We start from the raw sequence: 14,420 nt of genomic DNA, 5'->3' as shown, positions 1-14,420 counted from the left end.
AACTTGACAATGCATCTTTTGAAGGCAGCCCGAGATATGTATCAAGCAGTCAAAGATGTCTGTCCTTGCACGTTTAAATACAAAAATAAATAAAAATAGTCCATATGGGTACCCTTTGGTGTTCAGGAATAGTGAAGACACAGTAGGTCAAGTTTGTCCTTCACTCTCAGTTTACGAACTGAAGCACCAGTGGGCTGGGCCAAAGGTGCGATGCTTTTAAGTAGGCTTTAATATTTCTGAGCTGTAGAGGCAGTCATGAATTAATGAGCCCCCAAATTATGTAGTGTAGTCATGGAAGTAGAGAATGAGACATTTTTGCAGCTTGGTTTCAATAAATGCTTTTATTGCATTGCGGATTAAGTTTTGAGTTGTGACATTTAGTGTGTTTTCACAGTAGAAAAACCTGTCATAATATCAAGGTACATTTTATTCTTCATGACATGACCCCTTTAAATTGAAAGTACTCTGTGGAAATTAGAGATTAAACCTTAAACACCGCACCTGAGTTACATGTTGGTCCATACCAGCCTGGCTTACACTTGCATACATCAGGCGAAACACATTCTCCACCGTTTTCACAATGCCTGTTACACACCACTATGAACACAAAAAAAATACAATAGCCATACATAACACCAACAATACTTAATATTTAGAAATTAATTTGAAAATGTCTGCTCACTAGTTTCACATCTTGGGCCCACATAGCCATAAGGGCAAGTGCAGTAATTTCTGGACAAACAGCGGCCGCCATGTTGACAAGGGGGGTCACAGATGGCTGAGAGGAAAAATAACAAAGAAAGTGCTTTAATTTCCTCCTTATTGCTCTGAAAATGCTTTTTAGCTGGAGTTGTGTAGAAATTGGTTTTAGGTTTTTGATTTTGTAAAGATACTAAAAAGAGCACACCTTCTTCACAGGTGGGTCCGTTGTACCCTGCAGGACATTCACACACATTGGGCTTCACACACTTCCCTCTGTTCTTGCAGTCTGGTCGACACACAGCTGTGGGAATAATATTTATAAGTTTATAAGATATATAAGTTTTAAATAAAATAGTCAACACTACGGAGTCCATTTACATGCACAACAAAACACAGACAACTATTAAAAATCTGCTTTTTCAGTTTTTTAAAAAAATTTTTTTACATGACATTTAAAAAAACAACATTCCTGGAGTATTGACGTCAAAATTTAAAACAGACAAGCACTCATTGTATAGGCTGAAGCTATATGATAAGTGTGGGTAAGAAACAGATCAATATTTAATTCATATATTTACTATAAATCTCCAGTTTTTCACCCACACCTATCATATTGCTTCTAAAGACATGGATTAAACAAAAATATGGAGACATATGGATTACTTTTATGCTGCCTTTCTGTGCTTTATTGAGTTTCAAAATGTTGAATCCTTTTGATTTGCATTGTATGGACACAAATAACTGAGATATTCTTCTAAAAATATTGTTTTGTTCAGCAGAAGAGAGAAAGTCATACATAACTGGGATTTCATGAGGGTGAGTAAACGATGAGAGAATTTTTATTTTGGGGCGAACTATTCCTTTAAAGAGTTTACATGACCTTACATGTTGTTAGCTTATAGTCAGCATGTGGCTGTGGCTCAGGTGGTAGAGCGGGTTGGCCACTAATCGCAGGGTTGGCAGTTCAATTCCAGGCCCACATGACTCCACATGCAGAAGTGTCTTTGGTCAAGACACTGAACCCCAAGTTCCTCTCAATGGCAGGCTAGTACCTTGCATGGTGTGTGAGTGTGTGTGAATGGGTGAATGGGACTCAGTGTAAAGCACTTTGGTAACCTCTAAGGTTAAAAAAAGCTGCTATATAAGTGCTGACCATTTAAAGTGTATGGTCCATTAAATGGTCATAAATGTTTCATGCAAAAAACGATTGACACAAATAGCTTTTTGTGCATTACCCAGATTTCACTCTGCATGTAAGCACCTTTACCGGTGGTCTTAATGGATTATCTGATTTGCGCAAGTTTTGTGCGCATGACTGTTCACGTTTTGACCTCAAATCAGAGAATAATCGTATGATTTCAAATCTAACAAAACACGTTTTTGAATAAGCTAATTCTTGATAGTCATCAGCATTTTGGTGTGCATGTAAACACTCTCACTGTTCAAGGTCATGTAAACACTTTACATAATGTTCTTCTATTGGGTAAAGGTCATAATGTCAAAACCAGATAAAAAGCAGACAATATCGCTGTCTGTCAATTGCATTGTCAAGTTGTCATAATGAGCCGACTTTTGACATTTATCAGTATGTTTTTGTACATGGAAACACACTTAATGTCTTTTGAGCTAAATAAGTGCAAAGGGTGGTTGTGACTGACCGATGTAGCAGTTGTATCCGGTGTAACCCTCTTTGCAGGTGCAAGTGTTAGGCTGCGAGCACTCCATATTCTGACCACATAAGTGGCGGCACATGGCTGCACACACGTATGATACATGTATAATCATTATCATGTTTTTATTATTTGTCTTGTATACAACAATGATCAATGCATAATAATTTTATCAGCATAAGGCTGATCCTTAATAGAAAGAGTTCACCTTTGCATGTGATTCCATTTCCTTTAAAGCCGAGTGGACAGCTTCCACATCTGAACGAACCAGAGGAAGTGGGCTCACAAGACACTCCGGAGAAACAAGGAGAGTCAGCACAGGTTCTATTATTCTCAGTGAGTGCAGATTCAAACTCTTCTTCACTCAGCTGCGCTCTGTTTTGGCCGGTTTTTGTTTTGGTGTTTGTGGTGGTCTTCCTCTCAATGGACGAGGTCCACTTGTTGCTGGGAGGAGATCTCTCAACTCCAATTGGAAGTTCAACTGGTTTCCTGGTGGAAGAGGGTGTGGCCAAAGAGGAAGTGACATCTGAGTGTTTGTCACCTGCCCTCGCTGGTGTCTGCCCTGTAAGATACTACAAGGTTAGAAGGTCAAGCCTGAAGATGAACAAAACAAAAGAACAAAAACACAGTGTGGTTCATCAAAAGCAATAGCATGAAAATGTTACTCTGTCATTGGTTATTAGAGGAGAGAAAAGTAACTGACTGTTTCCCGTTCTTGGTGTGCATGTTTGTCCATTGCCGTTGAGTCCAGGTGGACAGGGACCACATATGTACCCAGCAGACGTGTATGTGCTTTCAAAACACTGGACTCCAGGGTAACAGGGCCGACTGGAACATAGTTTCTGGCCTTCACAGTGCAGTGCAAAACATGTTTCTATTACATTTTATCATAAGCAAGGTCTTAGCAAACTATTTATTAACAAATTAAAGGAAGAGGTCACCCAATAACAAAACGTCTGTCATGTTTTACACACCCTCACAATTTCGTTCTTATGCAGAATGTTATTGATTTCCATACAATAGCAGATAAAGTGCATCACTTTAAAGCTTAAAAAGCACCAAATAGTGCATGCAATGTTTCAAGTTTTCTGAAGGCATACAGATCACTTTGTATGATGAACAGACTGAAATGTAAGCAATTATTCACTAGCAAATCAAATCTCTGAACAGCTCAAATCACTATATGACAACAATCAAACCTCATTGGTTCTTGTGCAATGACATCATTATATTTGGTCTCGAGCTGCGCAAGAATTAAAGAGGTATGATGTTATTATGTTGCCATATTTGATTTGTGTTCAGTTTAAAAGACTTGATCAATGATTTGCGAGTGAATAACTTAAATTTCGATCTCTTCACCATTCAAAGACATTACATGCCTTCAGAACTTGGAATATGACACACAAGTAGCATGGACTACTTTTATGACACTTTTGGGTGCTTTTTTAAGCTTGAAAGGTGCACTATAATTTTATGTATGTTGTTTTGGACTTACACTGACACCTAGGGGACTGGATGCAGCATCATTTAAACTTGGTCTGCACAATTAAAGGGATAGTTCATCCAAAAAATGGATTTAACCACTGAATTCTTATTGCCTTTATGTGATTTGTGGAGCTTCAAATGTCTGGTCACCATTCACTTGCATTGTATGGACCTGAAATATTCTTCAAAAAATTTTTATTTTGTTCTGCAGAAGAAAGAACATCATACACAGCTGTGATGCATGAGGGTGAGTAAATCACTGTTGTTTCAGTGATTGACGTGATTTACATTTGACATTGCTATTTGATAAAGAAACTACATGGAAGTAAACTATAGTAAGTACAACACATGAACAGTATGATATGACGTTTGACAATTGTTTATCTATTTAGACTCAGTAAGTGTCTGAGAAAATACTTAGTGTAGCTCATGTGTAGCTTATGTGTTATGTGTAGCTCGATATATGCTTTACAGCCAGTTGCGTCTCATAAAATTTCAGTGTGAAAGTAATGAAACCTGTTCTAGATTTGTTGCATAATCTCTTTGATATATGAAAAATAAAACATAAAAATATATTTAAATATATTTTATGCTTCTAGTTTTTAATTGTCTTGAAAATATTTTGAAAATGTTACACTATCTGGGCATTTTGTAGATCCATTTGTTCGTGCCGGGATGATCACTATTTAAGTCCTTTTTTACTATAAATTCTCCTCCCTGCCCAGTAGATGGCGATATGCACGAAGAATGGGAAGTGTTTATGTGAAGTTTATTTGGTTTTCCCACCTGAATCAAGCTTGGGTTTGAAGGAGCTGAAGTTTATCTCACTTTGAGAAGTAATTCCAAGATTGACTTCCTCGATATTATCTGTTGTCTTTCCTTTAAAATGAAAGGGTTATGGTTAAATACCGTAAATATCATGGTCTCCTTTCCAATGTTATCCTTTCTAAATAAACACCTATAATATACATAGTAATGTTTAAATTAATCAAAATAATCTACTTAAAATTACTGTACAAAAGCAAAGATGTACAGGCCATCAATTGTCAGACAGGAAAGTTTTTAACATGATGTTAAAATGTTATAAAAAGGATTTGTGCAATATGAGTTTCCAGCAGTTACAAAGGGCAAACTGACTATTGAACATAAAGTTTCGTACGAGATGTGAACTTACGGCTACATGTCTTCCCATCTCCAGTGAGGTGACCAGGACAGGGTCCACACACAAATGAGCCCATAGTGTTTTTGCAGGTCACACCTGAGTAACATGGAGTTGATAAACACTCATCAATGTCCTCATCACAGGTCACACCTGTAAAACACAAAGCAGGTCGTGAGTCTCTTTGAAATCTGACTTCTCAACAAGTGACAGAAAATATTCACACAATTTATAATATTCAATGTAATATTCAGTTCACATAATGTGTGCATGTTCACTGCAATTACACAATGAGTCTTAAAATACTTCCAGTAATGAACTGAAATTATTTCAACAGCCAATTTCCTTCAGGTGATTAAAATGCTATAAGATTGACCTGTGAAACCCTCTGGGCAATGACAGGTAAAGGAGTTCAGTCCATCAAAACATCTGCCAGCGAGACATGGGTTTGACCTGCAGTCATCAACATTGACTTCACACCTGTCCCCCTCCAAACCAGCAGGGCAAACACACAGGTATTCACCAGAGCCCGGGGGGAAGTTAATGTTGGTCACACAGTGAGCTCCATTTTGACAGTTACATGGGTGAACTGAGACCTGCAAAATGTAATTTGAAATCATGATGTATTTTCTATTCATATGAAGGCAAAAGGATTATTACATTACATTTATAATGATAGCTATGACCTTAAAAAATATTTTGTAATTATGTACAAACTGCAATCCTTTTTTGCAATTAGACATGATTTTTTGTCTTATTTATTGATATTTATGTACAATAAAAATCTATTGTTTAATATATACATAGTGCATAAAAAGAGTTATATTGATCAAAGGATTATGAGATTTTTGGAAGCCAGTTAGCATCCCCTTGTGGTCAACATTCAAGACACAAGCCATAATGCCCAACAGCACAATAAAATGAATTGCCTATAACAGTTCTTCTTAATTCTAGTGTATCTCCAGCATGAGAAATAATTTTAGACAAAAATATCATTCTATTTTAACCAAGGGCTGCATTACAGAAACAATTTAAGTCTTAAAGGAATAATTCACCTGAAAATTCAAATCGTCTCATCATTTACTCACCCTCATGCCGTCCCGGATATGTGTGACTTTCTTTCTTCTGAAGAACACAAACAAAGATTTTTGAAAAATGTCTAAGCTCTGTAGGTCCATACAATGCAAATGAATGGGGTCCAATAAAGCTACAAAAAGTACATAAAGACAGCATAAAAGTAATCCATATGACTCCATTGGTTTAATCCATTTCTTCTGAAAAGATCCAATCAGTTTTGGGTGAGAACAGACCAAAATATAACTCCTTTTTCACTATAAATCTTGACATCAGCATTCTCCTTGGTGATCATGATTTCAAGCTCGATTACACTTCATAGCACCATCTACTGTAGCTCTCTGCGCATGCATCAAGCACATACTAGGAAGTGTAATTGTGCTTAAAATTAAAATAGAGACTGCAATAGCAAGAGGTATAATGTAAAAGGAGTTATATTTTGGTCTGTTCACACCAAAAATGTATTAGATCACTTCTGAAAATATGGATTAAACCAGTGTTTTGGATTACTTTTATGTGCTTTTTGGAGCATAACATTTTTGGTCACCATTATTTGCATTATATAGACCTACAGAGCTGAAATATTCTTCTAAATATCTTCTTTTGTGTTCAGCAAAAGAAAGAAAGTCACACTCATCTGTGATGGCATGAGGGTGAGTAAATGATGAGAGAATTTTCATTTTTGGGTGAATTATTGCTTTAATTCTAATGCATCTTCACTGTAACAAATAATTTATTGATAAAAATTTCATTCTGTTTTAAACAAGGGATGATTTACAGAAACCTCTTAAGTCTTAAATTAAGATCTGATAAGTTCAAGTTAGATTAACGTAGATCGGATTCTTGAATGTTTGTATAATATAGCCCCAGAGAGCTTTTCTAGAACTCACCGTCACAGCTGCCTGTGTCTGTTTATTACAGTCATCGGATACAGCCAGTTCAAAGATCACTGAAGTTGTGGACAGGGCTTTCCAGATGAGCAGACCCGCTGGAGAGAGAACAGCATCTCTTGGCCCTGATTGTAGTGTGAAGAGAACCGCAGAGCCCTCTGGGTCAGTGGCTGAAAACTGATAGACAAAATTCTCCCCATGGAATGTTTTCAGACCGGTCTGACCCACGTGAAACACTGGTGGCTCGTTTTCTACAATAAAAACATACAATATCAGAACAAGGACTGTGGGTTGACAGAAATCAGAGGGCATCATTAAGTGCAGTTCTGTAATTGTCTCACCCTCATTTTATTCCAAACCTGTATGACTTTTTTTGTTCTGTGGAAAACAAAAGGAGATGTTCAGCAAGACGTTAGTCTCAGTCATAATTCACTTTCATTGCACCTTTTTTCTATACAATAATAGTGAATGGTGACTGAGTGTGTTATTCTGCCTAACATCTCCTACTGTGTTCCACAGAACAAAGAAAGTCATACTGTATGTGTTTGGAACAAAATTACAGACTTTTCATTTTTGGAAGAATTACCCCTTTGCATATTTATAAAATCAAGAATAAAGTGCAATATACAGTAAATGTATTTTCATTATTTATTGTGCTTGACTATGTTGGTGTGACATATAAATACTGCAGACGATTGAATAACACATATTAAACTTTGAAAACCTGCAGAAAACAAGAGCAATTATTATGCACACCCACATCTTGATAGAAAATTTGACCAAACAAATCATAAGCCAACATGAAAGCAAGCCAATACAACTGGACAACTAGAAGGTCCTCCAGCCACATCTATGATCCCTTAAATAAATTGTTGCACTGACACTAAAATAATGACATTGTTAGTAATTGCAATATATTTATAAAGACTTGTTATGATGATATATTCTGACTGCTACAAAGAGCAGTTCTTAGATGTAGGATTGATTTGAACATACTCTCAGCAATAGACCAGCTGTACTTGGAAACATCCGATCTGCATGTTAGACACGGGCTGTTCGGACTGTGATCCCCCTCTCCATAACACAATTCATCAATATTACAAGTTCTGTTCTGAGGAGACAGTATTAGATACATTTAGATGATTTAAGAGAGCATTTGGAGAAATTATATTTAGGAACAATCATTTTCATTAAACTGCAACAAAACAAACAAAACTAATAATAAAAAAACATCATTAGGATTTTTGTGGGTGTTGAATAAAACCTGGCTTTAACCTCTTCAACTCTGGTGCAGTTTTGGGCTGCCACCTGCAATTGTTCACATTCAAATTTAAAAGCTCACCATTTACACATAATAATTGTCAAAAATTAAACTGAAAATACTCAAATTGTTCATAAATAATATTGTATATGTTCACAATCTTATGATGAATAAATTTTTTTAAAATCTTTTTATTGTCCTAACTGTAAGCAGGCAATTTTGGTTCTGTTCCTTCCAACTCCCTCCAAAAGGTCTTATTTTATTCCACTAGATGGCAGCAAGTAGTAGAAAAAACATTTTCCCTTCACCTCCCATCACAAAATGCCGATTTGTAATGCAGATGGTGCTCTAATGCATTTTAGCCCTCACAGATGTGCTCGTCCATTGACATTCAGTCTAATTTTCAATTCATACACCACCCTCATTGTTTCATCAGATATATCGGCCTCTGAGTGGACTAGAAGCTCAATCAAGGTGTCCTTAGAAAGCTTAGAAAGCCATAGAGATCAAAGCTTTGCAATGATGTATAACATGTTATCATCAATAGTCGATAACATATATTGAATAAAATTAAATTTACGATGATTTGTTTAGCATGCTTTTCCCGCTCGACCACATATTGTGTTCTGGACATCTAAGATATAACATTTGATTTTTCACTCAAGCAAGATTACAGAAAAGTAATTTTGTTTTTATTTTTTCAAAGGTAAAAGCAGATGTACATTTTTTTGCTATTTGGAACTTACAGCTGCAGTGTTCGCCGCATAAAAGGGACGTTTATATTTGATGTCTGACAGATATCATATTTCACTTTGTGATACTTTTGAAGATTTTTCAAACTATGGTATTAGGGCAACAAAATTCCTAAGAATGAGAGCTTTCATTTGATATATGATATGTCTATCTAAGTCTATTGGAAAGACTTTTATATTCATATGTATATTTTTACCACATGACCACTATGTAGCGCTGATTTGCAACATGAATGATTTCAGGCCTTAATTTGTTATTTTGTGTACAATAAAAAAAAAAATCAGATTCTAAGCTTTCAAACGATACCCAATATTTTAAGCGTAAACTTTTTTCACAACAAGGCGCCTCCTGTTGGCAGAATTTAAGAGGTTAAGGGTAGAGTATGAGGGAGCCAAGGAATTAAGATTTTCTAGTTGAACAATACTAAATACTAAAAGTAGCTTCCTTATTTTAAAAGTCCAAGGACACATAATGAAAAAGAAAGAACAGTGTACGTAAACACTTTAAAATAAAACATGCTCTCGATCTGTATCACATGATGATAAACAGCATAGAGAAATAAACTGTTTAAACATATTTGTGGCAGGGCGGAGGGCGGGGCCAGGTCGTGATCCTACGCACCCGGTCCCGCCCTCCACCCTGCCACAATATTACAAACAGATCACAGAGGAAAATTCAACTCTGTTTTCCTACTTTGTCTTGAGAAATATTTGCAGTAATGTAGCTACAGTAAAACAGCTCATACAGTCTTGTGTATGAGTCAAAGTATTGCCTACATTGTGGGCAAAACAACATAATAAACATACTAAATAATGTTTTAATTAAAATATAAAAATGCACAAAAAATAAGTAAATAATAAAAAAATGCTTTCTGTGTGGGTTAGGATTAAGGGTAGGGCCTTTAAATGTAATTACGTTGTTCTAGACATCCGGATCTCTGATCTAGAACATTTGTGATCATTGAAACCTTCCTTTAGTGGTGATGACAATATTATGGGATGCTTTGCATTAACTACACAAAGAGACTGCAGCATTAGAGCAAAAAGAATGGATGTCAATTTTAAATTGCTGTGTTCAGTATGGATTGCACAAACCTTGAGGGTGCAGATAACCGCAGTACTAACAGTACAAATCTGACATTTGCCATCAAAAAGCGTCAGTATCTTTGCATTGCTGAAGCTGTGCCCATCATTAGACACCTAGCAAACAAATAAACAAAGTGACATTTTCAACCAGTTCATAAGTTTCAAAAATGTTTCAGTTTTATGTAATAGTATAAATCAATCACGCATTAAAGAGTGACCCACGCACTTTGATTTGCCAGCGAGAGACTGGTGGGTGTGGAGCTGTGGAGGATTGCGAGTCATCCACAGGAAGTTGGCACTCTACTGAGGAAGAGCTTTGGAAGGACGCAGGAACTAACCGAGCATCATCCAAAGACCATTCGCCATCTACTATCTATGCGGACAGAACAATAATTACGTCCAAATGCAAATTTAAACACCTAATGTGAGAATTGACTGTTTATCACCTTTTCCTTCACAACTTCACATTTGAGCTTGTATGATTTTTTGAAGCCTTGACCAAGAAACCTAACAGAGGAACAGACGCCATAACGCACATCACACAGCCCTCCGTTCTCCAATTCTGTGATCTCTGGAGTCTCATCTGTGGAAGGAATACAGATTAACTGTCAAACAAGATGATTCAAATGTAAACTGGTCATGCTTTTTCCAAATGTTTGATAGCATTTTACATGCTGTGATATCCCAGCTGAAAAGACCAACCAGAATAAAGCAGCCTAGACCAGGATCTAGTTTGGTGCTGGTCTAGCAGGTTGACCAGCAAGGTCTTTTTGGTTCTACGCTGGTTGATCGGAGAAATCAGGGAAAACACTACCAGTTACCAGAATACAGTACTATGTAAAAGTCTTACATCATACGATGCTTCACAAAAAACAGTCTTAAGATGGTTATTTATATCTTCAGATTTAGTTTTAGATTTTATATCTTCAAATATACATTTTAGACTCCCAAACTTTCTTTTTGCAAATAGAACAGAACAGAAAAACAGGAAGCCCTGAAACAGATGGCATGACACCCACAGAGCTTCCCAATGAACATCGAATCAGTCTGGGATTACATATAGAGACAGAAGCAATTGAGAAGCTTGGAGCATCCTATCTACCAATAACCAAGAAAACTATGTCCAGGTGTACCTAGGAGAATTGGTGCTGTTTTGAAGGCAAAGGTGGTCACACCATATATTGATTTAGCTTTTTTTATAATGTTTACTGGACTTTGTATGACGTTGTATTGATAAATGAATACTATTTATGGAATTATTTTTGAAGAAATCTTTACTATGTAAGTGCCTAAATCTTTTGCACAATACCATATATGATTGTGACCAGCTATGCTTGTATTTTCAAAAGGAATAGAAAAGCATTTGTAAAAAAATTTTTATAGAGCTATGAATCATTTGGATTTTCTCTTCAACTTCTCCTCTTGGGAACAGGTTTTAAGGCCATTCAGCATGAATAAGTTCTTGCAGTAAAACAAGCCAGATGCAACGATTAGAATAATACAAGTTGAAGTTCTTTTAACCTGACACTGCATCTAAAAATGTGGTGCTCCTGTGCGAGACACTGATAGCACGGCGAAACGCGGCACAACTGTCAAAAATATCAGTCTTACACAGAAAACTGTTTTTAAAAAAGCACAGAAATGCATTCAGTTTGAATAGAGTTAAAGGAAAAGTTCACAAAGTCTTTTAGAAGAATATCTCAGCTCTGTTGGTCCTTAAAATGCAATTGAATGGTGATCAGACCTCTGAAGCTCCAAGAATCACATAAAGGCCACATCAAAATGTGAAAGTGGAGATTTATGGTAAAAAGGACTTAAATTTTGATCTGTTTCTCAACCACACCTATCATATCGCTTCTGAAGATTTGGATTAAACTACTGGAGTTGTATGGATTACTTTTAACTGGCCTTTATGTGCATTTTGGAGATTCAAAATTTTGGTTACCATTCACTTGCATTGTATGAACCAACAGAGCTGAGATATTCTTCTAAAAATCTTTGTTTGTGTTCTGCAGAAGAAAGAAAGTCATACAAATGGGATGGCATGAGGGAGAGTAAATGATGATAGAATTTTATTTTTAGGGTGAATTATCCCTTTAATAGATACACTCACCAGACACCTGACTGCAATCGTACGAGCCAAATCCTGGGAAACATGAGCAACCCCACTCTGTGCACTGTCCGTTTCCACTACACAAGCTTGGACATCTGAGGAAAGCCAGAACTTCCTGGTGCTCCTTCCTTCTGGAAACATCCTCTACCACCCTCCTCTCACACTCATTCTCCAGGAAGGGTATGGTGGCTCCCAACCAGGCCTGATCATCCTTCAGCTGTTGGTCCATCACACACATGTCCAGTGCCTGCTCTAGCACCTCATCCAAGAGAAGTCTACAACCCAGCCTCACAGTGGAGTTCCATAGGGTTCCTTCACAGAGCTGCCGGGCCTCAGATTCTGTCATGCCAGACTCAGTAGGCCAAGATGGTACCAGTGGTTCATGTGAATTAGATGAAGAATGATCCTCTGGGAAATCATAAGTAGACTTACGCAGGTCTGATTGGCTCACGTTGTGATCTACAGACGCTCTGGAGTTGTAATAGTGCCCCTGACGCCTGCTCCGGCTTGCAACACGTCTCTGAGTTTGCGATCTTTGGGGGTTTATAACACGCCTTTGGGTTTGAAGTCTTTGGGGACTCGTAACACGTCTCTGAGTTTGGGATCTTTGAGGGCTTGTTCTGCTTCTCTGAGCTGGACGGTGGTTGTTGGGTCTGCCAGGAGGGATTGATGTCTCACTATGAAGTTGCACAGACCTAATGTACTCAGCTGTCACGTCCAGGGTCGGGATGATGGATGGTGATCGGACATGGGCAAAGGCAGTACAGCTTGAGGGAAAGGTGGATTGGGTAAGTGCTCTAGTGGGCGACTGGTGTTTCTCTTGTTGGCAATGGCAATACTGGCTAAGACTGGAGTTGCTTTCATAGATAGGGATCTTGTCAAACAAGCTGGAACTGGGTGCCAATCTGTTGTAAAGTAAAAATAAAAACCATAAGATAATTATTAGTGGTGTTGCTTTCTAAGGAAAGCACAGGAAGACACAAACATGGACAAACAACATTCATGTTTTCTTTACTAAATACAAAACAATAATAGTAAAAATAATGTAATCTATATAGACCATTTCTCAGTCTTGCTTTACAAAAAAAACAAAACAGGCAAAGAATATAACACATTTAAATTAGACAATCATGTAAACAAAAAGAACAAAGAGACTAAACCATGCAAACAAAAGAGCAAAAGAAAAAGCATGAAAACAGAAGGGTATAAAAACGAAAGCATGTAAAAACATGTACATAAAAAGGAAAAGGAAATAAAACATGTCAACAAATATATAAACAAAAGGGAAAAGGTAATAAAGCAGATAAACAAATGTATACACAAAAGGGAAAATAAAATTAAGCATGCAAACAAACATGTAAACAAAAGGGCAAAGGAAATAAAGCATGTAAACAAACATGTACACAAAGGGGGAATTAAAATTAAGCATGCAATAAAACATGTAAACAAAAGGGCAGAGGTTATAAGGCATGTTAACAAATGTGGATAATAGGGGAAAGGATTTTTTTATGTATATGTAAAAACAAATACATAGGAAATAAAGCATGTAAGCAAACATTTTAACAAAATGGCAAAGGAAATAATGCACGTAAACCAACATGTAAACAAAAGAGCTAAATAAATAAAACAGACAAAAATAAACACATACACTGAACAAAGAAAGACACAGCAGGTAACTAGTGCAATACCAAAAAAATCTAGTTAGACATACTGTAATATGCTACCAAATTCCCTTTTAACAAAGTGGGTTTGGGTTTAATCTCAGACTAAACAATTATTTTTATAATTAAATAATTGCCTTTCCTACAGTTCTTCTACAACATTCTCCATCCTTTTCAGCATTAAACAAAACCTTGTGTCTCACCTCCATGCATTGATAAAAGAGGTGCTGTCCCCCACGGTCTCTCCGCCTTCTTTGTGGAAGTCATTGATTGGCTGTCCATCAAAAGTTCCACACAGGCCTTCAGTGTGGCCTCTTTCAGAGCCCGGGGCCCTTACAGTCAGACTCATTCCCCAGTCAGCCACATCCGCACGCACAAATGCCCCAGAGGAGAATGTAATCTGACCAATTAAAAAGCACAATTAATTAATTGTTGGTAGAACCCCTCACTATTAACTTTGAAGTTATTTGACATATTCTAGAGCAGGTAACAGCGCCTTGAATGAAATTAATTATGATACTAAGGACATATTTCCTCAAACTTGACTTTACACAAACAGAAGCACTC

General features: G+C 36.9%; 1 protein-coding gene across 1 annotated transcript in view; it reads right to left on the bottom strand.

Moving 5' to 3' along the window:
- Window positions 1-14,420, bottom strand: part of vwde (von Willebrand factor D and EGF domains) — a 29,422-nt gene that overhangs the window by 3,645 nt on the left and 11,357 nt on the right. Inside the window, exons 11-26 of the mRNA XM_052107239.1 lie at window positions 14,057-14,253; window positions 12,193-13,097; window positions 10,526-10,662; window positions 10,306-10,452; window positions 10,089-10,193; window positions 7,977-8,091; window positions 6,981-7,231; window positions 5,393-5,612; window positions 5,032-5,169; window positions 4,644-4,736; window positions 3,076-3,219; window positions 2,581-2,934; window positions 2,361-2,456; window positions 908-1,003; window positions 683-778; window positions 502-597 (exon numbers count right to left, since the gene is read on the bottom strand). Of these exons, the coding sequence (XP_051963199.1) occupies window positions 502-597; window positions 683-778; window positions 908-1,003; window positions 2,361-2,456; window positions 2,581-2,934; window positions 3,076-3,219; window positions 4,644-4,736; window positions 5,032-5,169; window positions 5,393-5,612; window positions 6,981-7,231; window positions 7,977-8,091; window positions 10,089-10,193; window positions 10,306-10,452; window positions 10,526-10,662; window positions 12,193-13,097; window positions 14,057-14,253 (3,190 nt within the window). The remainder of the gene's footprint in view (window positions 1-501; window positions 598-682; window positions 779-907; window positions 1,004-2,360; window positions 2,457-2,580; window positions 2,935-3,075; window positions 3,220-4,643; window positions 4,737-5,031; window positions 5,170-5,392; window positions 5,613-6,980; window positions 7,232-7,976; window positions 8,092-10,088; window positions 10,194-10,305; window positions 10,453-10,525; window positions 10,663-12,192; window positions 13,098-14,056; window positions 14,254-14,420) is intronic.

This window comes from Xyrauchen texanus, chromosome 36 (assembly GCF_025860055.1).
Source record: "Xyrauchen texanus isolate HMW12.3.18 chromosome 36, RBS_HiC_50CHRs, whole genome shotgun sequence".
Taxonomy (NCBI): domain Eukaryota; kingdom Metazoa; phylum Chordata; class Actinopteri; order Cypriniformes; family Catostomidae; genus Xyrauchen; species Xyrauchen texanus.
Note: the sequence above shows the minus strand (reverse complement) of the source record. Positions and strands in the feature narration are given on the sequence as shown.